Raw genomic sequence first — 25,838 nt, 5'->3', positions numbered from 1 at the left:
ACTGGCCCTATCGCATAGTGGCGGAAATACTAGGTACCTGCTATCGAGGTTCAAGATGGTCAAGGGTTACATCACTATTCTACCCGTAAGCAGATTTGTTAATAGTAACTATTCACAGCCAATTCCAAAGCTAGCATCATCATTCTTCTTACGTTAATTCCATAGTGAATATGTAGTGCATTGCGCGAGATGGCCGGAGATCGACGCCTAAATTTATGTTCGAGCGAATTGTTCTTTCCACTTTAGGCATGGTTATGGCTTCAAACTACACCATATCGGGAAGTCGGGGTGTCACTGGCACCTGCCGGGTGTTAGCAAACGATCATCGACCGTTTGAGATAAGGCTGTCTTTCCTGTTTCCTGATGCACTTTTTCAATAGCAACGTCTATCATTTACCCCGATACGTCCAAGAAACTCCCATCCCCGGTTGTCTCCGACCATCTTGGCTGCTTTGACGGGTATATAAACAATCCAGATCGCTGCATCGAGTTGGAATCTTCAACGATAACTCAAAATGTTATCCTTCACCTTCGTTGCCCTATTCCTCCTCCTGGCGGTCGTCAGGGCCACCTCCGTGGCCAACGGCCAAACCGTTGCCTTGAATGGCATTTCCTACTTCCTCAGTGGCATTCCAGTGTCCAATCTCTCTATCGACAATGGCATCCTGAACAGCCTCGTTGAGGAGATGGATATCTTCCCCATCACCATCGTTCACACTTCAGGCAACGTCCAGGGCAGCGATCTGGATGCCACTCTTGCCAACTTCACGCGGCAAGATGACGTGTTCCAATCGGCATTCCTTCACACCGTCTATTTGCAATCGTCTGAAAAAGCAACCATCGACAGTCAGTCGTGTCGTGAGACCCTCAAAACCTCCGACAACAAACTCCTTCTGGCTTCACCGGATTCGCAGGTCGCATCGTCCAACGCTGCGATTCCTGCTTCCCTCTCCACCCCTCTTCCCAACGGTCCCTATTTCGTCTCTGCCCGCACTGGCGAGATCTACAGGGCATACCGCCTATACCCCGACGACAACCTTGGCTTCATCCAAGCCGGCATGAGTGATGAAAAGGGTGGCTACTTTCCGCTTCCTGCAGTGACGGAAAATGTCATGACCAAAGACGTGGCTGTGCCTTCCCGTTTGTACTACACTCCAACTGCTGAGCAGCCTCTCGCTGGTCTGCGTCTGGGCGTCAAGGACATCTACCATGTCAAAGGCCTTAAGACTAGTGGCGCCAACCGTGCCTACTATTATCTATACGACACACAGAACGTCACTGCTCCTTCCGTTCAGCGTCTCTTCGACCTGGGCGCAGTCTTCGTCGGCAAAACAGGCACTGTCCAATTCGCCAACGGCGATAGTCCCACTGCAGACTGGGTCGATGTCCACTGCCCGTTCAACCCGCGCGGTGATGGATACCAATCGCCCAGCGGTTCATCTTCTGGTTCCGGAGCTGCTATTGCATCCTACGACTGGCTTGATCTGACCGTGGGCAGCGACACCGGTGGCTCCATGCGAGGGCCTGCTGCAGTGCAGGGCGTTTATGGCAACCGGCCATCGACTGGTGCTGTGTCGCTGGATCACGTCCTCCCCTTGGGACCTGCGTTGGACACCGCGGGTATCTTTGCTCGAAATGCCGCGTTATGGTCCAAGGCCGCAGCAGCCTGGTATCCAAACTTCAACCGCAGTTATCCATCGCTGCCTCAGAAACTCTACCTGTCTCGCACTGCCTGGGATGACGAGATTACCCCGGAAGCGAATGAGGTGCTGGAGAACTTTGTCCAGCAACTCGAGAAATTCCTGGACGTCAATCGCACGGTTGTCGACGTGAAAGAACATTGGAGCACGACGCACAACTCGCAGGATATCAACACTTTGCTCAACACAACCTACGGGTTCCTCACCTCTGTCGGCCAGTACAACAACCTTGCCAAGTCTTTCTTCGCGGACTATGCTGCCAAATACGACGGCCGACGCCCATTCATCAACCCCAACCCCTTGGCCCGCTGGAATTGGGGTCAGGCGAACGGAGGCAATGTCTCATACGATGCGGCAATCCACAACATGACTGTCTTCCGCAACTGGTGGCAAACATCCGGATACGGGCGCCACAACAACAACTCATGCTCCGAGGGAGTATTCGTGCAGGCTTGGTCTACCGGTAAAACAGACTACCGGAACCGATACTTCCCTGCTCCTGACGCTCCGCCGATGGGCTTCGACGACACTATGATTGCTGTCTTCGGCGGTACGCCTGAAGTTGTTGTTCCTCTGGGTGAATCGCCATACAACAGCACCATCACATTGCATAAGGAGTACCTTCCTGTGACCGTTGGACTGCAGGCTGCACGTGGATGTGACAAGATGCTGGCTGAGTTTGTGGCTGATTTGGGAAGTAGGGGGATTTTGAAGCCGGTGGGAACTGGGTCGAGGTTATATTAATTTGTTTGAAGTCTTGATCGACGATAGATGCTGGATATCTTCATGTCTTCGGTGTATATATATAGACTGGATATATAGACCTACCTTTTGACTATACGGCTTTAATAAGATTTCTCATCAAACCAGAATGTTTGCTATCTTGATCTTCGACTCAGCCAATGCACGCTGACTTTATCTACGAATCACCTTTACCCTTGCATTATATATGCCCGTTCAGCCTTAAGAGCTCATTGCTTGGTCGAATTTCCATGTTCCACCAAACTAGCAAGGGTAATGCATCGCTTGGCTGTCTGACAATGCAGGCCAGCGGGGATACAATATAAAACTTGCCAACACACTGCGGGGTCAATCAGGCAACAATTTAATGATTGAAGTTATAAATGCATCCTTGAATCTGTACGATCTAAAACTCAACCTACATCCAAACATCAAAACCACCATATCATCATGTCTTCCATCTGCGTCGGCGCCGTCCAGGCCGAACCAATCTACCTCAACCTCCGCCGCGCGGTAAACAAAACCATTGATTTAATCAAAGAAGCCTCAGAAAAGGGTGTTGAGGTTCTTGCCTTCCCTGAAGTATGGGTTGGTGGTTATCCGTGGTAATCTCCCTTGCTATACGCCGCCTTGAGTAATGTGGAAGATGTCTGATAAGAACTAGGCCGATCTGGTCGCAAAGCCCGTTCGAGTCGTCCGAGTTTGCTGCCAAGTACATTGCCGAGTCTTTGCCAAGGGAGTCGGTGGAGATGAGGCGGATTCAGAGGGCTTGTAAGGAGTTTTCGGTTTTCGTGGTGTTGGGGTATAGTGAGAGGGATGGGGGGAGTATTTACATGGCGCAGGTTGGTTTGTTCGTATCTGTTCGAGACGCTTGCTGATGATGATGAAGGCGTTCATTAATGCCGAGGGTGAAATTGTGCATAACCGTCGCAAAATCAAGCCCACGCATGTAGAGCGAGCGCTCTGGGGTGAAGGCCAGGCGGATTCGCTGCAGTGCGTCGTTGATTCTCCCGTCGGCAAGATTGGAGCATTGAACTGCTGGGAAAATATGCTGCCGCTCCTTCGGTATTATGAGTATAGCCAGGGTGTGCAGATCCATGTTGCCGGGTGGCCGGCGTTCCCCGAGACACCGGAAGACGTGGAATTCCCATGGTCGTACAGTTCCACAGCCGAAGCAAATTATCGAGTCAGTCAGATGGTGGCGATGGAGGGGCAGACGTTTGTGTTGTGTTCAACGCAGATTGTCAAAGAGGACTCGCATGAGTTGTTGGGCTTGCAGGACAAGGGGTTCATCAGTGGTGTGAGTATTTCCATTGGAATGAGATGGAACCGAAGCTGACGATGTCCAGAGCGGAGGTGGCTTTGCCATGATCTTCGGACCTAATGGCCAGCCGCTGGCAGAGCGTGTGCCTGCGGACGAAGAAGGAATTTTGACGGCAACTATTGATTTATCGGCTATTCATCTGGCAAAGCACATGATTGATACTGTGGGGCATTATTCGAGACCAGACCTGCTGGGTTTGAAGGTTAACAACGTGGCCGCAAAGATGGTGCACGAATGAGCTGTCATACTTGGCTTACAAGCGTAGCGAATGAGAACACTTACGACCCTTCATGTAAATTATATCCATCGCTTGAATTTTGCAAAGGTTAAAGACAGCATGATGATGCCTAGGATCACACCCAATATCACATACCACCATTGTGTTCCATGCTCACCCCCAGGAACGGGTACATTCATCGCAAAGAAGAAGGTAATCAGCTGCATCGGGACAAGAATACTAGCGATAACGCTGAGTTTGCTGAGGGTGTCAACGGTCGCATTTCGTGAGCGTGTTGAGTCCATCGAAATCTGCCCGAGACACTTGGATTGCGAGCTCGACAGCATCTGTTCCGAATGGGCAAGGTTGGCCATCATGGCCAAGACGTGATCTTGAATATCGCTCAGGTAGAGATTCACGTCCGAGGAGTCGGTCGAGGTGCGGACCTCACAGTGTCGAGCAAAACACTTGATCACATCAATTTTATCATGCAGCATGTGTCGAATGCGGGTAATTTCTTTGCGGCAGCGGTAAATCCACTGGAGGACCAGTCCAATATCGTCCGGTCGGGAAATGGAAAAGTTATCCTCCATGTTCTCAATACTCTGCTCGACTTGATCGATCAACGGTCCGAATCCATCGACGATGTCATCACTAACTTGTCAGAACTGCAGATCCGGATGGGCCTCGGTGAACTCACATCAGAGCATAGCATATCCAGTCACTGGTCAAGGCAATCTGATTGCGCTCCATCATTCGATTCTGGATATTTCCCACGTGAGGACTAGTCCCGAACGTGAAGCTCAGGATGCCCCGACGGAAGACAATCGCATACATGTTGAGGTATGATGTTTTCTGATCCGTTTCCTGGGGAGGACGGAGAGACAGAAAGTAATAATTCCCAAACAGTTCAAATTTCTCCCGCGTCTCTCCATCTTTGATATCCTCTGTTGTCAACGGGTGAATCGAAAATGCTTTCGCGAGTTCCTCGATATCCTCTTTCGACGGCGAGACGACATCCAACCACCACATGGCCTCATGGTTGCCCGTTTCGAGTAGGTCGCGGAAGGGCGGGTGCGATGATTCCAAACTGCTGATGCTGGATGCACGCCGGGCGGAGTCCAAGTTGGAGGAGAAGAAGCTGAACTGGGTCGGATCGTGATCGTATTCGAGCGGGGGTATCTTCAACTCGGACTTCTCGTTTGTTTTGAATGAGTTTGCATCGTCATCGGTGACTTGCGGGGCGGGCGATTTATCCCTGGACGATCTCCAGGGACGGGAGATCCGCGACACCACCCCCATAGTAAAGTGGCAGAGAGCAGCGGGTGCTCATGTGTCTGGACATGAAAATCGCGCAAGATCGCATCGAAACATCGCCCATCGTCCTGATCGTGGAGGTTGTGTGAGAAACGTTGACGTATTTTTTTGAATGAGGTCAGGTGCGCCAAGACGCCAAGACGAATAATCGTGCGGCAGTCTGATTGGCCGGATGTTTCTTGCCTGATCTTGAAGGCATCAACTGCACGTCGCACAGTATTTTAATAAATGTAGCAGATAGTACTTGAGGATATGCTCATGATAGAGATATTACTGTTAATTGATCATATTTACAGTACCAGCTGACTATAAAATGTTTGCTAATATCAGTCACCAGACGATGGAGATATCCGAGGCTAAGACCAACCGAGCTAGGTGGAGGGGATACGAGCGTAAATCAAAAAGACTTCAATTGAAGGTTCCCTCAAGGCATACTGAGCGTTAAAACAAGATGCCTTCAATTAAGTAAAAAAATGCATCATGAACATCAAGCGGTACTTCTCTAGCCATCCGCCCGAGGAAAAAAGGCTCCTCTTCAAAATCGACTTTTTCATCCTCTCCTTTTGTTGTGTCACGTATTTTTTCAACTATCTCGACCGTTCCAACCTCACCAATGCCTATGTCTCTGGGATGAAGGAGGAGCTGGCCTTCCATGGCAACCAGTTTAACATCATCAACACCGTCTTCACGGTCGGATATATCATCGGCCAGATCCCCTCCAACCTGGCCCTGACTTATATCCGGCCTCGGCTATTTTTCCCTGGCATGGTGCTTTTCTGGGGTGCTCTGACGATGATAACCGCTGCTGTCAACCATCCCCGGGACATCATGGCTATCCGCTTCTTCCTGGGGATTGCTGAATCAAGCACTTTCGCTGGTACGCATTACATCCTGGGATCTTGGTACACCGAACGGGAACTGGGCAAACGAAGCGGCATTTTCACTGCTTCTGGGCTGGCAGGGACAATGTTTGGGGGGTTCATCCAGACGGGCATTCACTCGTCGCTAGATGGGGCGAGGGGGCTGTCAGGCTGGCGATGGTTATTTATTGTAAGTCTATCAAAAAGAAATGATCAAAGGCTGAAATGCTGATCCACAGATTGACGGATTAATCACTCTGCCAATTGCCATATATGGCCTGCTCCTCTTCCCTGATACACCAGCCACCACCAAAGCTCCGTATCTCACGGCATCAGAGCGCACACTGGCTGTTACGCGTCTTCCCAGTGTCAACGCGGATCGAGCTCCCTTGAACCTAGCCTTTGTCAAGCGTGTCTTTACCACCTGGTACTGGTGGGGATTCGTCATCCTGTGGATAATAGCAGGAGAGACAGAGTCCTTTTCCTCAAACTCAATACTGGCACTGTATATGAAGGCCCATCCAACCATCAAGTATACCGTGGACCAGCTTAACAACTACCCAACTGGAGTTCCCGCCGTGGGAATCGTCGCAACATTATTCTGGGCTACTTTGACCGACATCCTTGGCGGGAAGCGATATCTCGTCAGTTACTTCATCGGCATTACCGGCGTCGTCACTTCTGTTCTAATCCTCACCCGGTTCGAATCAACCGCCACGGTCTTCGCATCATACTACTGGGCAGGAGCAGTATACGCCTGTCAGGCTACGTTTTTCGCGTGGTGCAATGACGCAATGCGCTCGCAGGATGCTCGCTTGCGGTCTGTGGTTATTGCCAGTATGAACGTGGGCAGCAATGCAGTCAATGCGTGGTGGAGTATTCTGTTCTACTCGGCTGACTTTGCGCCGCGCTTTACAAGGGGGATGTGGGCGATGATTGCGACTTCCATTGCGTTGGTGATATGGACGGTAGGCGTTGTATATATGACGGTGAGGGAGGAGAGGGCGGAGACGGAGATGCCAACTGAGCGACTTACTATCGAAGAGGATGAGAGCCATGCTGTGAATAAGCCTGAATGAATGAATGTGAATACTTCCAGTTCAAGTCCACCATGGTATCTCCATACTGAAATGCCCTGATTGGCCTGGTCGCCAATATGTCCCAAATAGGCAATATCCCGCGACGATCATCTTCAGCCAAATTGGGATTTAGAATTCAGATCAGAATGAACTTGGTGTCATTACGTGGGGTAAAGCGCGGGGAGACAATATTTAACCAAGCCATTTCCCCATTGTTCTCTTCTGAATATTGATATCTTCATCCCTCGCAACCATGGAATACAACCGCATGCCCATTGAAATCGAATCGCCCGAGGAATACGGCTACGACAAGATCAAATACAACCTGTCCGAAAGTTCCATCGCCGACCAGACTCTTGGATCCCTTGGCCTGCAGGTTCCCGACCTGAAGCTGCTGTACAACGAACATAAAGGAAGCACTAGTCTACGCAGGCTGATCATCGAGGGATACGATAACCTCAGCAGCGATGATGTCCTCATCACATCCGGCGCGGCCGGTGCCCTTTTCATCATCGCTAGCTCTCAACTCAGTCGAAAAGACCATTTGGTAGTGGTGCGACCAAATTACGCAACAAATCTCGAAACACCCCGTGCAATCGGCTGTGACATTTCCTTTGTTGACTTGGCTTTGGAGTCGCAGTTCCAGATTGACTTGGCTGCTATTGAGTCGGTTATCCAGCCCAATACCAAGATGATCAGTATCACCACACCGCACAACCCCACCGGCGCAGTCATCAGTCGTGCAACGCTAGACGCCTTGGTCGTGCTGACCAAGGAGAAAAATATCTTACTGCTGGTGGACGAAACATATGCTGATATCTCGTACGATCAACGGTTGCCCATCGCAGCCTCACTTGGAGACCATGTCATCAGCGTCTCCTCCCTGTCCAAGTCGCACGGGATTCCTGGCATTCGGCTAGGCTGGCTGATCAACAAGGATCCGTCTCTGCAGGAGACCTTCCTCGCCGCTAAGGAACAGATTAGTATTAGCGGGAGTGTGATCGACGAGTGGATCGCAGAGCAAGTCCTGTCACGGAGGGAGGAGATTCTCACTGCTACTGTACGCGAGATGAGACAGCGCCGCGATATCGTCGCCGCGTGGGTAGACAAGGATGACTATCTGGAATGGGTTCGGCCAGAGGGCGGGGTGGTCTGCTTTCCGCGCATTAAAGATGGTGTCGAGATAGCTGGTGGGCTTGCCGTATTCTATCATCGTCTGCTGTACAAGTATGGCACCTATGTTGGTCGCGGTCATTGGTTTGAGCTCCCGGATACGTTTTTCCGGATTGGCTATGGATGGCCCACGGTGGAGGAGTTGGAGGGGGGTCTAGAGGCTATCTCGCTGGCTTTGCGGGATATCTCTACCTGATTACATATTATAGAACTCGATTTAACTCTTTCTGTATACTCCTAATTTCATTTGGAGATTATCAATGTTCTATTCGGGAGAAAAAGAGAAACAAAAACAAAAAAGATTGCCCCCATCCAGGATCGAACTGGAGACCTCGGGATGTCAAATCTGTTGAACAGAAATGTCATAGAAATATGAGACCCACGTGATAACCAACTACACCATAGAGGCAACTGCTGTCAGTCAGCCCATCCAGTGGAAGATATACCACTTTGGCCAGCCATTCCGTATATTATCTCTCTATAAGCATCACAGACATGGTCATATATAGACATGAAGTGCCTACAGCAAATAGCAGCAGCAGCCACCAACGGCACAACCACGCTGAGCATATCCACGCCAATCCCCAAGCTATCCTTATCCTCATCGGAAAACGTAGTATTCGACGGGTTTCCAACAGTAACATTCAACGCCAAGTTGGAGTAGCTGGTGTCAACGTCAAACTCCTTCCTAGACCAATTTGGGGACGCAACCATAAAAGCGGAGCAAGATTGCCTATTCGGGTATATCGCAGGATGATCAATGGCTTAGTTAGCACTGGCTTTCTTGGCTGCGACTTATTCGGCCTGATTTATGCAGGATATCGCACATTCGTATGATCTCAATCATCGATTAATTGGTAGTCTTATTGAGCCCCAGATAATGCCCCGCAATCATTCAAAATTTCCAGTTCAAGCGAACATGAACAAGAATGGGATAATTCGGGAAGAAGGAGACGTCTATCATTACGGCGGTTTCCATCCTGTGCACTTTGGAGAGGTTTATAATGGCAAATATGAAGTATTAAGAAAACTAGGCTATGGTCGATATTCCACCGTCTGGCTGGCGCAAAACACTCAGTAAGTCTATCCCTATTCATAACTCAACCAATATTATATATTAATATAACAGAAACAAAGCATTCAAAGCCCTAAAAGTCCTCGGCGCAGAATGCTACAAAGGATCAAATGATATCTACGAACTCGAGATCCTCCAACATCTCCGCGATGCAGATCCCTCTCATCTCGGCTATGGCTACATTTCCACATTGCTGGATTCATTCGAGCATGATGGCCCTAATGGACGCCATGTCTGCCTCGTGTTTGATGTAATGGGTGAGACGCTACGCAGTTTTGGGACGTGGTTTCGCCACCATATGGTTCCCAACGCAGTTATGAGGCGGTTTACGTTTCAGTTGCTGATAGCTTTGGATTATGCGCATGATTGTGGTGTTGTTCATACTGGTAGGTATTTCCCATCTTGGTAATGCTTGATTACTGCTAACATATGTAGATATAAAGCCAAGTAATATCATGGTAAAGATTAAAAACGAGTCCGTCATCTCAGACCTATATCTACCAAACAATCCTCCTGATCTAGCAGCCTACAATTCATCGACTGACCCATCTATTATCAAATGTCAGCCACTGAAACATGACTACTTCCACCAAGGAGCAGATTTTCTGGACTTTGACATTGTATTGGGTGACTGGGGAGTAGCTAGTTGGACACGCTTCCATCTATCCGAGCTCATCCAGCCAGTCGCTCTACGATCACCAGAAGTCCTCATAAAAGGGCCATGGGGTCCATCCACTGATCTTTGGAATCTGGGTGCTGTCTTGTTGGAAGTATTCCGTGCTGTGCGCATGTTTAGTGGAGTAAATCCATCAAGTGGTGATTATGAAATCAGAGTCCATTTGCATGAGATTGTAGATCTCTTTGGGCCATTTCCAAAGCCATTTTTGGAAAGAGGAGATCAAGAGATGGTCAAAGAGTACTTTGATGATGAGGGGAGGATCAAAGAGCTGCCTCCTCTTGACCGGCCTGGGCTAGAGTCAGAGGCCTTTATGGAGGATTTAAATGAAGAGGATAGACGCAAGTTTGTCATGTTCTTGGAGTCTCTAATGAAGATTGACCCAGCAGATAGAAAGAGTACGATGGAGCTACTTGCTACGCCTTGGATAGATGCCGTGAAGCCTAAAGCCTAAGTCTGTTGTGATTAGGGGAAGGTCAGTCTATTGAAATAAAGCCGGGGATATACGGCAATTGATCATGTTTATCCGACATACTGCAGCAAAACATCGTCTATAGACAAATCGCTTGTGGATGAATTAGAATACGATCTAACTACCCGGTATAATCTCCTGCACCACCAATCTATTCTCCATAATATCATGCGCATTCAAAAAGTCCGTGCTGGATATGCGATGCTCAGCTGCCTCTTCATCCGCCACAATCCCAGACGCAACATGGCGCTTCACCAGTCTCGCCCTTGCAATCTCACGATCGACATCAATAAACCACGACTCATCCATGAGCGCAGCAGCGGAATTCCACGGCTCCCGATCAAGACTAACATACAGCCCCTCAAAGATCACCACCCTCGATGTCGGCAGAATGGGAATGTCATCTGCCACGGGGTCCTTCAGTGAATGGTCAAAGCTAGGCGCGTAGACGGTTGGCGAAGACGCAGAAAGTGGCTCTCGCAGTGACTGAACGAGCTGGTGGAATGCCTCCGCATCAAAAGTGAATGCTGCACCTCGACGGTGAATGGCGGTTTCCGGGTCCGGCATGGCTGCCAGCTGGGCTCTGGATAGGTGGTATCCGTCCATGGGGAGGCAGACGGCGAAGTTGGGGCTGTGTTGGAGTTGGTTTATGCGTGCTGTGACTGAGGCTGCGAGGGTAGATTTTCCTGAGCCGGGGATGCCAGAGATACCGATGAGGATTCTGGAGCCGGCATCTTTGGTCGTGCAGAGGGCTGGATTGTTAGTTTGGTCTTTGGTCTTTGCTGTTTGGGGTTGACTTACTCTGGACCTTTTGGGCCAGACGATCGACGTGATCAGGAGTCTTGATTAAAACAGTCATTATAGCTGTATTCAATGGTAGCTGAAGAACATGAAATATCTCAGAAAACATCCAAATAAATATCAATAAATACTCATAAATATACTCCAGACAGTAGCGGAAGCCATCCACCGACAAGCGGGGAACCCCACCCCGCACTTTGACGGCCTCGACACGGCCCCGAAACCTCTTCCATCCCACTGCATCATGCATCATGGCATCTTCCGAGCGAAAACTGGCGTATGTGCTGTCTATCCCGGCTGTTATTGGAATGATCTAACTAATAATGATTACTCTGTAGGTGCCTCGTATGCCGCCACCGCAAAGTAGCCTGCGATCGACGCCGGCCACAATGCGGACTATGCGTGAAAAACAACTTCGACTGCCAGTACAAGGCGCGCGAGTATCGGCCTGGACTGAGGGCGGGGTATGTGTCTGAGCTGGATAAACGGTTGGGTGAGTCTTAGAGTAATCTGCGTTGTGTTGGTTGCTGACTGTCTAGGGCAATTGGAGAGGAGGATGAACGCGCTAGAAGGACAGGCATTGCATGAACCATCCGAGCATGCAAGTCATGATTCTCCCTTGATTCTGCCTGAGGTGCACCGTGGCACAGAATTACCGAGTACTCAGCCGGGTATGATGGTTGATGCAGTGTATACAATGCCTACTGGATCGGATGAGCTGCAGTCGGTATGGCTTCAGAAATACCATCCCTGGTTTCCCATCATGCATCATACATCTATTGTTAGTGCCTTTTCAGAGCCAAGTCTTGTCCAGAAGGCGATCACAGCCGTAACCATCTGGGACATCCCGGGATTGCCATTGGAATGGAGACAATCGCAATCAGAAAAGCTGAGACAAGAGGCAATTCTCGCAGCAATGCCTTCCTTGAACCTTGCTTCCATCCAGGCTTTGTTGATCCTAGCCATTCTATACTGGGGCGAAGGCTCGTGGACCATGTACAGCAACGTCATTGCCATGTGTAAAAGGTGTGACCTAGCCCTGTTGATCTATACCAATAATGGCAACTGATCTGTATAGAATGTCCCACCAACTAGGCTCGGGAAAACTGACCGTGACTTCCACATCAAATATCTCCAGGATCCACCGCGACGAGCATCTCCGCACATACTGGATGGTAGAAATGCTCGATAGCACCTTTGCACTCGGAACTGCCAACAATCCATTCACCGTCTGCACTCCATTCGCTGCCAACCTCCCATGCAGCGATACAGCTTGGGCTCTACAAGACCCATTCCGAGAAGACGTCCCCTTCCACAATGCGAACCACTCATCCGGCTTCTCGCTGTGTATCAGCCTATGCACGGTGGAATTAGAACCCGTCCATCGATTCCTGCAGACCCCGCGGAAGAGTGGCGTAACCGGCGACCTGGAATGGCAGAGTGCTGCCCAACGTCTGGATGAGAAGCTCACCATATGGCGTGAGGAGTTTGTGGCGGCTGTATTCCGGCTTATCAATGCCGAATATCCACAGAGTGCACGCGCAGAGATGGAGCCGTCTATTGTGTTGGCCAATTGTGTTCTCAATATGTTGGTTCTCTTACACTGTCGACGGCGTAGCTAACTATAGCAGGGCTGTTATCACACTCCTACAATCGCAGACCTCGCTACCACCAGGCGTTGAAGCTGACCTTGAACCAGTAAGTAAACACCATCTACTCAGTACCATCTAACTATCCAGTGGCCATACGCCAACCACCGCTGCATCTACGCGTGCGAAAACATGGCCGCCAAAATCCGGCGAATGGAAGAAGGCGACCTCCTCACCTGCAGCCCCTGCTTAATCTTGCCTATCTTCGTAGCTGCTCGTTTTTGCATCGGTATGTCTTGTCACTATCGTATCATGACAAAGCTAATAATACAGTCCATACAAAATGCCTCAAAGCAGACGTCTCGGTCAATCTGCATTCCCTGGCGTATAGTCTACACATCTGCAGCCACCGGTGGCCACTAGCCAAGATGTGTGAATCGGTCATCCGGACGGCTGTTGCAGAGCATCGGACACCGGTCTCGCAGTCGGCTTTGCCGCTGGAGTTTTATGATCTTCGATGTCCGGTCGTTGATATTTGTGCTTCGCTGCAGGTGTGGGCGGATGGTGTGGGAGGTTAGGCTGTTCTAGCGGAGTATAATTGTTCATTGATGGCATTACAAGCTTTTAATTGATTCCATAGTCAGTATATCTGTCCTTCTGTAGGTGGAGTGTTGGCCAAGATGTGGAAGAAGGCGATGATGTGAAGAATGGGAGTTCGGGCATGTGGAGGGGGTTTGATATTGTGGGATCTGAGGATGATATGTATGGTTCAATGAATTGTTCATAGTATTACATTGTGTCTTGGTTATTTGGACTTGTGGACGACGTTGGGTGACGGATTGACTTACTGTACAGCTCTGTCGGCACCCTGGTTGCGTCAATTGGGGTGTATGTATATTCTTAAGAGGAGTAACCCTTATTTAAGATGTATCCACTCATTCTCACCACCAGCACCATACTGCCTATATTGTTAGTTGAATCACCTCCTTAGCTATTACCTACATGATCAGTAAACTGCCTGTAGTATTAATATCCAGCATTCTCGGGAAGAAATTAACTAGGAATTTAGTTATGGGTCTATTCTACAATACCATAACACATGCAATGAGTCCCTTTGACTGAATATTATAGATTATCGATAGATCTAGTAAGGGGTTCATCAAGTTTACCTCCCGTGAGTTGGGTGAAGTACCAGTAGGCACTTGGGAATACATACTAAACTTCATCCTACCAAAAAGCAACTGGAATACGCATTAAAAGGCATTGTTCATCTGATCTTAGATTCCATGGAGGCTAATGAGAGTCTACAACAAAACTGTTGTCAAGACATTTGCGCAGGAAAGCACCCATCAAATGTACTCTGGCCTAAATGAACAAAATCGTAAAACCCGACACCCTTGTACTTTTCTATGAATCGGTCGCTATATGTGCCATAGATATGTCAGATATAACAGTTGCATCCAATAGTCATGGCGTCCTAGTCTGCTTTATCCGGTTGTGTCTTTTGATCGTTGACGGAATTAGTTTGCTGTTTAAGGGGACTTTCCACCATTTCTGGACTTAGACTTCTTCTGAAATAAGAATCCTTGTTCGCGTCCTTACCGGCATTACTAGTGTTGGGGACCGCGGCATAGGGAAGTGAAATGCTCTCGCGTCGAGGATAGGCTGCGCCAGTGTGAATAGCACCGACATCAGTTAATTTATCGGTTGCGGAAAGCGCGTAATCACCGGAGTCGAAGTACGTTCGTTCCTTTTATGTTATTCAATATCCTAAGGCTTAGATTTCTCAAACGTACTTTGGAATGTCGTCCAAGTAATTCCCCTCGACGAGGTAACCTTCCGTAGGCGCGGAGACGCTTCTCATCCTCGGAGAATGGCTAAAAAATAATCAGCCCAGTACACAACATTACGGAGGTGAGCGCACCATGGGTTTGGATTCCTTATCTTTTTCTGGTTCCATTCTGACATGCGCAAAGGTATGTATGTTGAGGTTACGGAAGCCTCCACATGGAAGCCGTGAATATATTTGCCACCATTCGGGTATCCCCATGACGTAGGACATATTTATCATGCCAAGGATGAAAATTCCTTTTGTAGAAACTCTATATCCGATTACTTCGCTCAGGATGTGCGGGTTGATTATTTCTCGGCGTCCAAGTTCGTCATCATTTGTCATGATCAGTGTTTCTGTCTAATAGTGGCACCGAGCCCATCAAGGCTCTGTCAAGACTCCGACTACGGGGCTGAAGGATTGATGACATTCTTTCTAGGATACTGTAGTCATCGAGATGGTTTCAATACCAGTACTTTGACTTAGTTAAAGCAGTATGTACAGTACTTAAGGAAACATAGCCAAGGCTCAAGATAAACATTGGATGCCTAGTGATCGAAATGCTACGACTTGCGTTGCTCTATGCAAACACATTTATATATTCTGTTAAACTGAAATGTAAATGAACCAAAAAATGGATTTTGAATCAGAGTTCCATCACCTTGAATATACGGTATGAATTTATCTACGCAACACGAAAACGATTCATAAACGTATATTCTTTCATGCCGTTACATGATACCTCGGCGTAAGCATAACCTTCCAAGTCCCCTTGCTAAACTGCATGGTGATATACTGTCGGAAATCAATGTCCTGGCCTTGAACCTCGGTGAAGTCGAATCTTGAGAAGAGGTTCGCAACGACCATTTGCATTTCAGCCCATGCAAAGCTATTTTCAATTAGTATCTTCTCATAAAGAGATGTATGTAAGATACGTACTTCTTTCCAATACACGCGTGCTTCCCAGAAGAGAAAGGAAAGTATGCCCGCACACTGATATTGTCAGCAGCAGATTCCTAAAGGCTCTGTCCGATTACTTACTCAGGCTCAGGTGCGCCCTCTCTTGCACTCCCTTCCAACCATCTCTCGGGCCAATATCGCATTGGCTGGGGCCAAAACTCCGGATTCCGATGCAGGTTGCGGTATGATGCAGAGACGACTGTACCTGGCGGCAGATTATAGCCCATCAAATTCACCCATTCCTTGCCTGTTCGACGACCCATCTCCGATGCAATGGGATGCAAACGAAGGGCTTCCTTGATACAGGCATCCAGGTATTCAAATTTCGGGTCAGTACGGATGTCTTTGCTACCAATGATAAGATCGTTGGGTTTGAGGACTGGGAGCGATGCTAATAGCTTCTTTTTCGCCGCTGGTGTTCGAAGTAGTTCCAGGAATAAGCAGGCGATGGTGCTCGATGTGGTTTCGGAGCCTGCCAGAAGAACTTCGGACATTTGATCTGTCACGTCTCGAGCGTTCATTCTTACTCTAGTATCAGCCTTTTCTCCGTCCGTGATGAGGTGTTGGAGAAGATCAGGGCGGTCGATTCCTGAATTCTTTCGCTTATCGATGATTGCTTTTATGGCCTGTTTGGTTAGAGGATGTCATGAGGATGTTCGATCAACATACCGTGATCATCTGTGAAGGCCAGTCGAATTTCATTTCCAGCCCCAGGCTACGGAACAAGCGTTTGACGTATACCATCTGAAGAGTCAGTATATATCAACTGCAGTCATCTAGCGCTGACCTACCTGGTATCTCTTGGTCATTCCCGAGAAGAAATTATGCGGAATAGACCGCCACACATTTTCATCTAGATCAGAATCAATCTTCTTTTCGGGGTTGACTTGTCCGAACCCATGCCCGAATGAGCATTCTCCCATTCTCCTTCCATCAGTATCTGAGCCATTTCAGAGTATGGCGACATACATATCTAGAGCTAGTTTATGTAGGTCATCCATGAGATCCGTCTTGTAGAGATACCCTTTTTGATGCTTCTTCGCGTCAATCTGGGCAGCATACCCCGAAATCAAATCTTTGATCGATGTCGCAAAGAATGGATTCAGATTGTCAACATAGTTTATCGTGAATGCAGGATTCAAAAATCTTTTCAGGTGCTTATGCGGTTCCGGTCGACTCGAATATCATCAGCATCAATAATCGCCCAGCACCGGATAAAACCTACATCTCCCCAAAAAGGCCCGGGCTGAATCTATCTCTCGATATCTCCGCATACATGCTGGCTTTGGGCAGATCGATCGTCTGCAGAATCCGATGCATAGCCTCCTTATCGGCGATCCAAATCTGGCGCGGACCTAAACGGAAGATACTACCATACTTACGATGGTTCTTTTCAACCATCTTCCAGATCGTGCCATTGGCAAAGCCGTAGCGAAGGTGTATTGTTGTGTAAGGCGCGTACCACGGTCCGGGGATGCCAGATAGTGGAGATTTGAGGGCTCTGTGAATGGCAAAGAGCTTGTTTATCACAAGGCCCAAGGCTAGGAGAGTAATTCCTCCATAGAAAATGGTTTGGGCGGGGATTTCGGCTACCAAGCCCATATTGTCAAGTGTGAATTATTTCATTCGTACAGGCTGTTTTCACGGGGATGCTTTGGGCAATTCTTATTATTTATATTACAATCAACCGCAAGCCAACTTCAGGTACAGGGGAAATATCATAAGATGATAACATGCGTACGACATATATAATGAATAATAAATAGTACCTGTGATGACTACAAGCGGCGTACAACAAGGCCCTGCTTATCGTTATACTTGAAAAGTGCTGTTCGTATGATCAGGAAAGATTGGCGCCGAACAGGGTGACTTTTCTCCTTGCATAATCCAGTTACAACTATTCAACATGATAAGAAGCATTGTACTTGATCGGTCATCAGATCGTGGGCTGACCGTCTTATGTACTGGCTGATCGGGTCTAGAACTGGAGCATTGCGAGTGATTCTTCTGTATGTGATGCCCTATTTATGGGTAAATCACTGGGCTGGTAAGACTCTACTATCAACGCTTTTATAGATTCATCTAATTCATCCTGATACAGTTGCAATCACCTACCTCCACCACACCCACCCCTCCATCCCTCACTACGGACCCCAAAGCTGGTCCTTCACTAGAGGGGCTCTCGCAACCGTCGATCGAAGCACAGGCTTTCTCGGTCGACATTTCTTCCACGAGATCATCGGCTACCATGTCGTCCATCACTTGTTCTCGAAGATCCCATTCTACCGCGCAGAGGAAGCCACGAAAGCGACGAGACCGCTTCTCGGTGATATATACAAGGAGAAAATGCATGGGAGCTTCCATCTTGGTCTGTTTGAAACGTATCGGACATGCACGTATGTTTCTCTGCAGAGGTCGAATGAGGGGGAGGATGTGTTTGGGTGGAGGTGAAGGTGTTGGATTGTACGCAGTTATCTTGATTCGTTCGATTTATTATTAGAATTTTATTAACTTGCTTTATTCTATAGTTAACAAGTGAGTAACATGATAGTATATAGAATATAAATGGTGAGGCTCTTTCCTAATCCAGTAATGGCTGACCGCAAATCCAGATTCCTGGAAATCCAAGCATACATTATGCAATATCTCATTGTACTGCATGTAATGCAGAATCCAGTCATCTGTGGCATGGTCAATAGTTGGTGCAACTCGCTATGCATTGTCCACCACATACAGAATGCTGTGTAACACAGTGCAGTCATCGCACATATTTCTCTCTAATCACTTGTTAGCAGCATTAGAATGATATCAAGTTGTCGGCTGAAAGCAAGGGCTGGAATGTATCCCATTAGACACTTGACTTCGTTTATTGCGTCAAGCAAGAAAAGTGACATCTACATAATTGAGTTTCTCACTTCATCTATGCATCTTTGTATCCAGAATGGATGGCTATTTGCTTGATCGACGTCTATCTGAGTCTGTCCGGTAGGTTATCTTTATACTTTCTATATCTCAGCTAACAATCAGCAGACTTGATGCACAGCATCTCTTGTGGAAACTCCAAACAGGATACGCCTTGCATCCAGATATCCCGATCAAGGATGACATGAAAATTGCAGACATCGGGACAGGCACTGGGTATGAATCATGTATAAAACAGAACTATATTAAACATACTGATATTGCACAGGGTATGGCTACTTGATATAGAAAACGACCTACCCAAGACTGTCAATCTCGATGGATTTGATATTTCCGATTCCCAATTCCCACCAGCACATACTCTGCCAGCAAATGTTCACTTTGGCGTGTTGGATGCACTTGAGGATATCCCGTCTAAATTAGCAGGGAGGTATGATGTCGTGCATCTCCGCATGTGGTGCTGTGTGATCAAGGGCAACGATCCAACCCAACTGATCGAAGCCGCATACAAGCTATTGAGTATGCTTTCTTGCCATACCATCTTCGGTGTAATCCTAACATCATACAGAGCCCGGAGGATATCTTCAATGGGAAGACGTCCATGGTGGAAGACAGGTCGTCCACGGTGAAGCCGCAACCAAATTGAATCGACTGTAGGAAAGTCTCAGAAAGGCAGCCAATATCCATTGCAAGTACGAGTCCCCTGCTTATACCATATATCGATAATGCTAATAGTAGAAGATGGTTATATAACCTACCAGATTACCTTGGAAAACACGGGTTTAGCATACTCCACTACCAAACCGACATGTTGAAAGAGAGCCTTGTGTCGATGTATTCAACCACGGCTTTACTGGGTATTCTCGGTGCTTTTAACGCCACACAGGGAAATAATCACGGCATATCATTGCCTGCAATGGGCGAGATCGAGAAACTGGTTGCTTCTGCGTTGGGCGAGGTCAAGAATGGAGGCGCATTGCATTGGATTCCAATGGTTGTTTTGGCGAAAAAGGGATGGGGTTGTGCTTCTAGATAGCACAGCTTTTGTAATGAGGAGATAGCTGTCAGTCACACGCTGTTCTTGATTGCCGTTACTCCGAATAGCACTAAATGCCAAAATGAACTTGGATGGCGATTGGCTTGGAGTTTATATCCATATACATGATATGCTAGGGGCAGTCCAGACCATTTATTTAAATGAAGCAGTTTCACTAGCTTGCTGCATGTCTCACCGTACTTTGCTACCTTGTATAACATTTAAATCAGTCGAATAAGTAGAACCATATATCATTGTGTCTCATCCCCTCTAAGCCTATCAAACATACTCGAAAATGACCACCCCTCACATTTTCATGTCAGTATACTCTATCGATGGGGAAATGCAACATGGGAAAAGGAAAGGTACTACTTCGCTGAGAATGGTCCTTTCTATTGGGGAGATATCCAGCAAACAGTGGCAAAGGCAGCATATGAGCAGAACTTGCTTTCGTCTCCTGAGGTGCACAGAACCAGCCATGACTAGGTCAGACAGGTCAACCGTTTTGGTCTCTATATATGGGGGACAAATGCGAGATGTCGTGCTGTTCGGGCGAGAAAGTTGCTGGGATGGAATCCGCAAATGCCGTCTCTCATGGATATGATCCCAGATATTGTGCAGCGGAAGGCGTGTGAAATGGGTTTGATAATGGGCAGACATGTATCTAATCTATAGAAAATATAAGCATTATGCCGATGCAGCTGGCCAGTCATTGTAATTCTCATCGGGCGTTGTATACGGTCCATAGTTGACCATTCCACCTCGATCATTCACTGCAAAGGGAAGGCCATTCTTGATGCGAGTGATCAGATCCTATCCATCATCAGTTAACTGTCTTTGTCATATCGGATTCACTCACAGGATTATAGATAAACGGCCGACCAAGACACACCATATCAGCCTTATTCTCTCGCAACAACTCCTCCGCCTCATCCACCGTGTATTCATGGTTAACCATAAGCAAACTCTTACTACCAGGATACTTGACCAACGGCCCAAACTGCGCAATTGTATCATAGTTATCCGGTAACTCCTTTCCCTGTAGACGAGGCGGCGTCTTGAAATAGTCATCCTGTGCTCTGTCTATACTACCACGGCGAGAGAGCTCGATATATCCCAGTTCACGAATAACTAGCTGGCGGATAAGATACTCATACACTTCGCTCAGTTCATCGTATGAGACAGCCGAGTCATTGTAGTCGTCTGATGGGCAGATTTTGATTCCTACACGACGAGGTCCCCAGACTGAGATGATGGCGTCGAGGACTTGGAGGGGGAAGCGGCAGCGGTTTTCGATGGTGCCTCCATATTCATCAATTCGTTTATTGGCGTGGCTGTATATCGTTAATAAACTGTCAGATGTAAATGGGGTATACCTACGAGCATAGAAAGTTGTGAAGGAGATAGCCCCTAGAGATGTTAGTAAACTATCATCGAGGAATATAGTCTGCATACCCCTGGCATAGCAATTCAATGCCGTCAAAGCCACTCTCCTGTGCCAGAAGAACAGACTGTTTGAACTGCTCGACAATCACACTTGGATCGCCGATCTCGGTGATGTTTTCAGTATGGCCCTAGTTATATATTGTCAATATATATTCTTCCTATTAACTGTATATCTTACCGGTTTACCCTCAAGAAGACGAAACTTGCCTCCAGCCGCTGGCACTGTCGATGGAGCCAGCACAGGATAGCCACTTTCCTTCAACATGGGCATGTCCTCATGCTGAATCCGACCTATTCAATCTCAGCTATCTTCATCTCCCACATCATAACTTAAGTAACCCACCAGGATGCCACGGCTGAAAGAAAATCCTCCCACCCTGCTCATGCACAGCAGCAGTGACCTTCTTCCACGCCCCAGCATGACTATCGTCAAACATGACCGGCGCATGAGGCCATTCAGCACCATGTAGAGAGACAAACGCCCCCTCTGCAATGATGAGGCCGGTTCCATCTCGAGCTCGGTCAGCGTAGTGTCGGGCTGTGGCGGGTGTAGGTTTGGCATCGTCCACGCAGCGGTTGCGTGTCATTGAGCCCATGCAGATGCGATTGCGGAGGGGGATGCAGTCGCCCAGGATGATGGGCTGGAGGAGATGTGCCATGACTGAATTAGAATGAGATGGTTGTTTATGGCGCGGAGGTTGGGAGCATTTCTTAAAGACAAGGGCGGAATTTATATTCCGCATTGAGGGCATCGTGGGTCCTATGATTACATTGCATGATTACATTGTAAAGCTATTCTTTAAAACTATCATATTAAAGTGACTGAATATGTCTGAATATCTGTAGATGATGTTATTGACCCCTGAATAAACCCCGACCACGTGTTTGCTTATCAAATATCCTCACTTCCACCATGAATCACCACCTCCACTCCACCATCTATCTACACATAACAACCAACCATAATATCATCTACAATGGCAACATACCTCATCACCGGCTCCTCACGAGGCCTAGGTCTAGCACTCGCCACCCGTCTGGCCAGTCTCCCCAAATCAGACGTGGGGAGTATATTCGCCACGTCCCGTCGCGACAACGCCAAGCTGAACGAATTGGTGGAGTCGTCCGATCGGGTGGGATTTGTGCCTATGGATGTCACGGATGAGCGTAGTATTGCTGAGGCTGTTAAATTGGTGGAGATTCGACTTCAGGGGAGGGGGTTAGATGTTTTGATTAACAATGTGGGTGTGATGCCTGCTACCAGGGGGGGAATTGAGAAGATGTATGTTGTTTCTGATTCTATATTGGAATTCATGCTTAAATTCGTAGGGATGATTTGATGGAAACCTTCAATACGAATGTTGCCAGCACTCATCTGGTGACAAAGGCATTTCTCCCTCTCCTGCGCAAGGGACAGCGGAAGACAGTAACCAACATGTACTTCATTCCTTCTCCATCATGACGAAGACACTAATATCATGTAGATCAACCACGCTCGGATCCATCAACATGGCCTCGAACTACAAATTCATGCCTGTCCCTGCATACAAAATCACCAAAGCAGCGTTGAACATGCTGACGGTGCAATATGCCCAATCATATGCAGATGAGGGATTTACCTTTTTCGCCGTCAGTCCGGGTGTATGCTATACTTCTCTTCTTTCTACTGAATCCCAGCTAACAATCATCAGTGGCTCCAAACCGACCAAGGCGGCTCGCGAGCAGATCTCACCCCAGAAACCGGCGCTGAAGCAGTCGTCAAAACAATTCAAAATGCCACGCCGGCTGAAAATGGTAGATTCTTCAATATCCACGTGCCTGGATGGGAGAAACATGACGGGTTGAATCAGTATAATGGCAGCGAGGTGCCTTGGTGACGGCCATCTGTCTGAGGTATCTCGGGTTTTATTTCATTTGATACAGAGTGTATATAGTGATTTGCTTCGGGCTTCAGAGTTGATAGATAGATCCAATCAAGGACAATATACCCGTATCATATGCGGGCAGCCGTTTAGGTATCAACTCAAAGAAAAAGAACAAGCGCAAGACACGAGAGTAACACGAGAATGCGCGAGAAGACGCGAGACGCGGCGTAAAGTCGCGATAGAGATACAGGGAGGTGCAGGAGACAACGGAAGACGGCGCAGAAGACATCTCGATGCAACAGAACGGAAGGAAAGTGGGACAGAGAGGATACAAGTTATTGCGATCTATAAAGACGTATAAATCAGGGTAATTGCTAGTAAGTAATTGTGTTTCTGACAATTACTGAACTCGGCTGTTTCCTGTGAGTAGGCAGTAAATTCTTTCGCAACTTCAGAGTCTTCTGGGTTGTTTCTCAACAAGGAATCAAGTCAACTGTCGAATATGACCTGTCGTGATGAATCCGCTCTGTGTGGAGTACACAAAACACTGAGAAAAAGAAAAGAAAGAAAACGCACAAAAACGCTCTCCAAAGTGTCAAATATCAATTCCATCAATTTAAATGGCAATGTCAAGGGAAGCAGCTGATTTGAAGCACAATTGAGTCAATCGTGTATACAGACAACATCAACTCCCGCGATAGGAAAAATTGCGTCAAGATGAGATTTTTGAAAACTCAATCCCTGTGGCTGTGGCACTGTGGATATTCAACATGCAGCATGATATGATCCATCAAATGTCGAGCAGACTCTGTACTCCATGGGGTGGGAGACTTGATCATTTCATGCATATTTAATGCCGCCAACCCAACTCTCCAGTTGTTCTTCTCGACATCTCAGCTCACTTTATTTTTCCTATTCATTCTTCCAGTTCCTGCATACAGACTACAGGGCCTGCCTTCTCATAAAGAATCCTTCATCGCTTACTTGGTCAGCCTCGGTTATTCTTAGATATCCATCTTCAACGGGAGTTTTCAAACACAATGCCCAAGCGAAGGTCCGATCCAGTTATTCCAGACTACTGGAAGCCGGTCAGCAATCGCAACAAAAAGATGAAATCAGATGGCGATGTCGAGTTCAATCAAAAGATTCCTCCAGCGTCCAGGGCTGTACTTCAGTCTGTCTCCCTCCCAATGCGGCCATGCAACTACCAGCACACAGACCAGCATCGCCGATCAGCTCATCAGAGCCATCGCTCCGGCAAGAAGAAGTCAGATCAAGTCTATTCCAGGAGACACTGCTCCAATCTTCCGCGGTCAAACTCCACCTCGCGGGATAAAGTCAAATCATCCAAGAGCCCTGAATTTACTCTCGAAAACAACCGCTACCTAACCAATCTCAAGGTCTCCCACGATGAACGCGCCAAACTTAAGAATATTCAGGGGACCTACATAATGAGACACCGGTCAAGTGGCGAATACCAGGGCAAAGTGTGGCTCATCTGGGACGAAAGCCGGCTTTGGGGCGCATTTCTCGTGGGTCCCTGGCAAGGTATCATGTTCATCGACAAAGGCCCGGATAGAGCCTCTCCCGCAAAGTACGATATGACCTGGCGAGGCGAAAACGGTCATGAATCCAGCCCTTTCCACGGCAAAGGGTATATCTGGATCGGACATGAACCCGTAATCCATGGCCGTTTTGACGGAATGTTTCACAGTAATGGGCTCCGAGATAGCTTTGAATTCCAGGCTGAACGGAGATCGTGCGTGCCACAGCAGCTAGACGAATACATCCAGGAGTGGGAGAGGTTACGAGGGAACGATTCCAATAGGAAGGAACCTTCGACTGAATACATGCTCTTGTCTGAACTCTTGCCTGGATCCTCCCCTGTGAATGCAATCCGAGTCGATAGCGATGAGGATGAAAGTGAAGTTGGTCCAGAAGATGATGTTGATACGCTATCTGAGGATGAGAATGACGATGACGATGGGGACAGGGAATATCTTGACGATGGGGACGAGGACGATGAGGATGATGACGAGTATGAGTACGAGGCTGTGGAAGAGAGTGAGGACGAGGATGAGGGAGGTCGTGATTCCGATAGTGACAGCACTCGCAGCTCTGGAACACTCTCCCCGGACCCCCAGGATCCCATTCCCCCATCACCCGCGCAATTTGAGAACGTCAGGTTACTCGAGTTACTGACGGGTCGTTTTTATTTGAACAGCGAAGACATCGACAGCAACTGGCCCCAGACCCTGTCTTCTGAACGTGTCATCCATCTCCACGTCCAGCGTGAACGAAATAAGCTCTGGGGGAAATTCAGGATCGGGACATGGGGAGGCTTAATGCAGTTCATTCCGTCGGTGGACAATCTCCTCTTTGATCAATCTATTATATTCAATTGGCAAGGTTTGGAAATCGACACGGGTCAACACATGAAGGCAAACGGTTCGCTCTTTATATCGGAAAACGGAACAGTCAAAGGGACGTTCAAGAATCTTGGGGGAGACTGCAGCTTCACGGGAGAACGGGATAGGACGATGCCAGTAGGAGAATCGGGGTTTGGGTTGTCAGAATATCGCAGGGATTGGAAGAATTGGATGGTCTCTTCAGCTGAGAACTGGTGATCATCCTTGTTTGTTTAGTTTCTGCGCGATGCCTGTAGATCCTTCACCAACCGGCCAACCAATTCGCTGTATTCAACGTCTCCAATGATATTCTCGTCCATATACTAGATCGAGCAGCCACCTGTCT

At 47.9% G+C, this 25,838-nt stretch overlaps 16 protein-coding genes and 1 non-coding gene across 17 annotated transcripts; 11 read left to right on the top strand and 6 right to left on the bottom strand.

The window, feature by feature from the left end:
- Positions 1-357: 357 nt before the first annotated feature.
- Positions 358-2,572, top strand: ASPWEDRAFT_41342 (uncharacterized protein). Its single transcript, XM_040835533.1, has one exon. The coding sequence runs from the start codon at positions 516-518 to the stop codon at positions 2,442-2,444; it is 1,929 nt and encodes a 642-aa protein (XP_040689786.1). The 5' UTR covers positions 358-515; the 3' UTR covers positions 2,445-2,572.
- A 179-nt stretch (positions 2,573-2,751) lies between these two features.
- On the top strand, positions 2,752-4,099 carry ASPWEDRAFT_184072 (carbon-nitrogen hydrolase family protein). Its single transcript, XM_040832012.1, has 4 exons — positions 2,752-3,046; positions 3,106-3,283; positions 3,331-3,741; positions 3,791-4,099. Exons 1-4 carry the CDS (start codon positions 2,892-2,894, stop codon positions 4,001-4,003), a joined length of 957 nt encoding a protein of 318 aa, XP_040689785.1. The 5' UTR covers positions 2,752-2,891; the 3' UTR covers positions 4,004-4,099.
- Positions 3,868-5,511, bottom strand: ASPWEDRAFT_41339 (magnesium transporter CorA family protein). The gene is made up of 3 exons (XM_040835532.1): positions 4,683-5,511; positions 4,014-4,636; positions 3,868-3,955 (listed from the first exon to the last, which is right to left on the bottom strand). The coding sequence occupies exons 1-2, from the start codon at positions 5,282-5,284 to the stop codon at positions 4,063-4,065; spliced, it is 1,176 nt and encodes a 391-aa protein (XP_040689784.1). The 5' UTR covers positions 5,285-5,511; the 3' UTR covers positions 3,868-3,955; positions 4,014-4,062.
- Positions 5,512-5,779: 268 nt separating this feature from the next.
- ASPWEDRAFT_172893 (putative MFS pantothenate transporter) lies at positions 5,780-7,238 on the top strand (the record flags this gene model as incomplete). Its single annotated transcript, XM_040830989.1, has 2 exons — positions 5,780-6,349; positions 6,399-7,238. 2 exons carry the CDS (start codon positions 5,780-5,782, stop codon positions 7,236-7,238), a joined length of 1,410 nt encoding a protein of 469 aa, XP_040689783.1.
- A 253-nt stretch (positions 7,239-7,491) lies between these two features.
- ASPWEDRAFT_111958 (pyridoxal phosphate-dependent aminotransferase) lies at positions 7,492-8,607 on the top strand (the record flags this gene model as incomplete). Its single annotated transcript, XM_040828286.1, has 1 exon — positions 7,492-8,607. One exon carries the CDS (start codon positions 7,492-7,494, stop codon positions 8,605-8,607), a length of 1,116 nt encoding a protein of 371 aa, XP_040689782.1.
- A 107-nt stretch (positions 8,608-8,714) lies between these two features.
- ASPWEDRAFT_t126 lies at positions 8,715-8,820 on the bottom strand. Its single transcript has one exon. It is a non-coding gene; the product is annotated as a tRNA-Met (tRNA).
- A 510-nt stretch (positions 8,821-9,330) lies between these two features.
- On the top strand, positions 9,331-10,616 carry ASPWEDRAFT_51964 (uncharacterized protein; the record flags this gene model as incomplete). The annotated part of the gene is made up of 3 exons (XM_040837680.1): positions 9,331-9,488; positions 9,541-9,872; positions 9,922-10,616. The coding sequence occupies 3 exons, from the start codon at positions 9,331-9,333 to the stop codon at positions 10,614-10,616; spliced, it is 1,185 nt and encodes a 394-aa protein (XP_040689781.1).
- ASPWEDRAFT_134765 (uncharacterized protein) lies at positions 10,460-11,537 on the bottom strand. Its single transcript, XM_040829324.1, has 2 exons — positions 11,436-11,537; positions 10,460-11,386 (listed from the first exon to the last, which is right to left on the bottom strand). The coding sequence occupies exons 1-2, from the start codon at positions 11,491-11,493 to the stop codon at positions 10,752-10,754; spliced, it is 693 nt and encodes a 230-aa protein (XP_040689780.1). The 5' UTR covers positions 11,494-11,537; the 3' UTR covers positions 10,460-10,751.
- Positions 11,538-11,625: 88 nt separating this feature from the next.
- Positions 11,626-12,922, top strand: ASPWEDRAFT_535770 (fungal specific transcription factor domain-containing protein). The gene is made up of 4 exons (XM_040837914.1): positions 11,626-11,712; positions 11,774-11,928; positions 11,986-12,461; positions 12,531-12,922. Exons 2-4 carry the CDS (start codon positions 11,902-11,904, stop codon positions 12,625-12,627), a joined length of 600 nt encoding a protein of 199 aa, XP_040689779.1. The 5' UTR covers positions 11,626-11,712; positions 11,774-11,901; the 3' UTR covers positions 12,628-12,922.
- Positions 12,284-14,022, top strand: ASPWEDRAFT_535765 (fungal specific transcription factor domain-containing protein). The gene is made up of 5 exons (XM_040837913.1): positions 12,284-12,461; positions 12,531-13,023; positions 13,067-13,133; positions 13,175-13,313; positions 13,358-14,022. The coding sequence occupies exons 2-5, from the start codon at positions 12,608-12,610 to the stop codon at positions 13,600-13,602; spliced, it is 867 nt and encodes a 288-aa protein (XP_040689778.1). The 5' UTR covers positions 12,284-12,461; positions 12,531-12,607; the 3' UTR covers positions 13,603-14,022.
- Positions 14,023-14,283: 261 nt separating this feature from the next.
- ASPWEDRAFT_41333 (uncharacterized protein) lies at positions 14,284-14,990 on the bottom strand. Its single transcript, XM_040835531.1, has 3 exons — positions 14,949-14,990; positions 14,821-14,901; positions 14,284-14,774 (listed from the first exon to the last, which is right to left on the bottom strand). The coding sequence occupies exons 1-3, from the start codon at positions 14,982-14,984 to the stop codon at positions 14,502-14,504; spliced, it is 390 nt and encodes a 129-aa protein (XP_040689777.1). The 5' UTR covers positions 14,985-14,990; the 3' UTR covers positions 14,284-14,501.
- A 588-nt stretch (positions 14,991-15,578) lies between these two features.
- Positions 15,579-17,417, bottom strand: ASPWEDRAFT_156509 (uncharacterized protein; the record flags this gene model as incomplete). The annotated part of the gene is made up of 7 exons (XM_040829708.1): positions 15,579-15,744; positions 15,795-15,848; positions 15,897-16,441; positions 16,485-16,559; positions 16,607-16,739; positions 16,785-16,991; positions 17,041-17,417. 7 exons carry the CDS (start codon positions 17,415-17,417, stop codon positions 15,579-15,581), a joined length of 1,557 nt encoding a protein of 518 aa, XP_040689776.1.
- Positions 17,418-18,756: 1,339 nt separating this feature from the next.
- Positions 18,757-19,773, top strand: ASPWEDRAFT_28682 (class I SAM-dependent methyltransferase; the record flags this gene model as incomplete). Its single annotated transcript, XM_040833169.1, has 5 exons — positions 18,757-18,800; positions 18,846-18,953; positions 19,006-19,256; positions 19,306-19,390; positions 19,524-19,773. The coding sequence occupies 5 exons, from the start codon at positions 18,757-18,759 to the stop codon at positions 19,771-19,773; spliced, it is 738 nt and encodes a 245-aa protein (XP_040689775.1).
- A 212-nt stretch (positions 19,774-19,985) lies between these two features.
- ASPWEDRAFT_535722 (uncharacterized protein) lies at positions 19,986-20,418 on the top strand. Its single transcript, XM_040837912.1, has one exon. The coding sequence runs from the start codon at positions 20,069-20,071 to the stop codon at positions 20,375-20,377; it is 309 nt and encodes a 102-aa protein (XP_040689774.1). The 5' UTR covers positions 19,986-20,068; the 3' UTR covers positions 20,378-20,418.
- A 42-nt stretch (positions 20,419-20,460) lies between these two features.
- On the bottom strand, positions 20,461-21,878 carry ASPWEDRAFT_111961 (uncharacterized protein; the record flags this gene model as incomplete). The annotated part of the gene is made up of 6 exons (XM_040828287.1): positions 20,461-20,586; positions 20,633-21,107; positions 21,154-21,183; positions 21,229-21,347; positions 21,398-21,510; positions 21,563-21,878. The coding sequence occupies 6 exons, from the start codon at positions 21,876-21,878 to the stop codon at positions 20,461-20,463; spliced, it is 1,179 nt and encodes a 392-aa protein (XP_040689773.1).
- A 294-nt stretch (positions 21,879-22,172) lies between these two features.
- On the top strand, positions 22,173-23,239 carry ASPWEDRAFT_184062 (SDR family oxidoreductase). The gene is made up of 4 exons (XM_040832011.1): positions 22,173-22,501; positions 22,549-22,656; positions 22,704-22,860; positions 22,911-23,239. The coding sequence occupies exons 1-4, from the start codon at positions 22,197-22,199 to the stop codon at positions 23,094-23,096; spliced, it is 756 nt and encodes a 251-aa protein (XP_040689772.1). The 5' UTR covers positions 22,173-22,196; the 3' UTR covers positions 23,097-23,239.
- Positions 23,240-24,124: 885 nt separating this feature from the next.
- On the top strand, positions 24,125-25,711 carry ASPWEDRAFT_28679 (uncharacterized protein; the record flags this gene model as incomplete). Its single annotated transcript, XM_040833168.1, has 1 exon — positions 24,125-25,711. One exon carries the CDS (start codon positions 24,125-24,127, stop codon positions 25,709-25,711), a length of 1,587 nt encoding a protein of 528 aa, XP_040689771.1.
- Between the last annotated feature and the right edge of the window lie 127 nt (positions 25,712-25,838).

Source organism: Aspergillus wentii (genome assembly GCF_001890725.1).
Source record: "Aspergillus wentii DTO 134E9 unplaced genomic scaffold ASPWEscaffold_4, whole genome shotgun sequence".
NCBI lineage: Eukaryota > Fungi > Ascomycota > Eurotiomycetes > Eurotiales > Aspergillaceae > Aspergillus > Aspergillus wentii.
The sequence above is the reverse complement of the archived record's forward strand: the minus strand, read 5'-3'. Positions and strand labels throughout refer to the sequence as shown.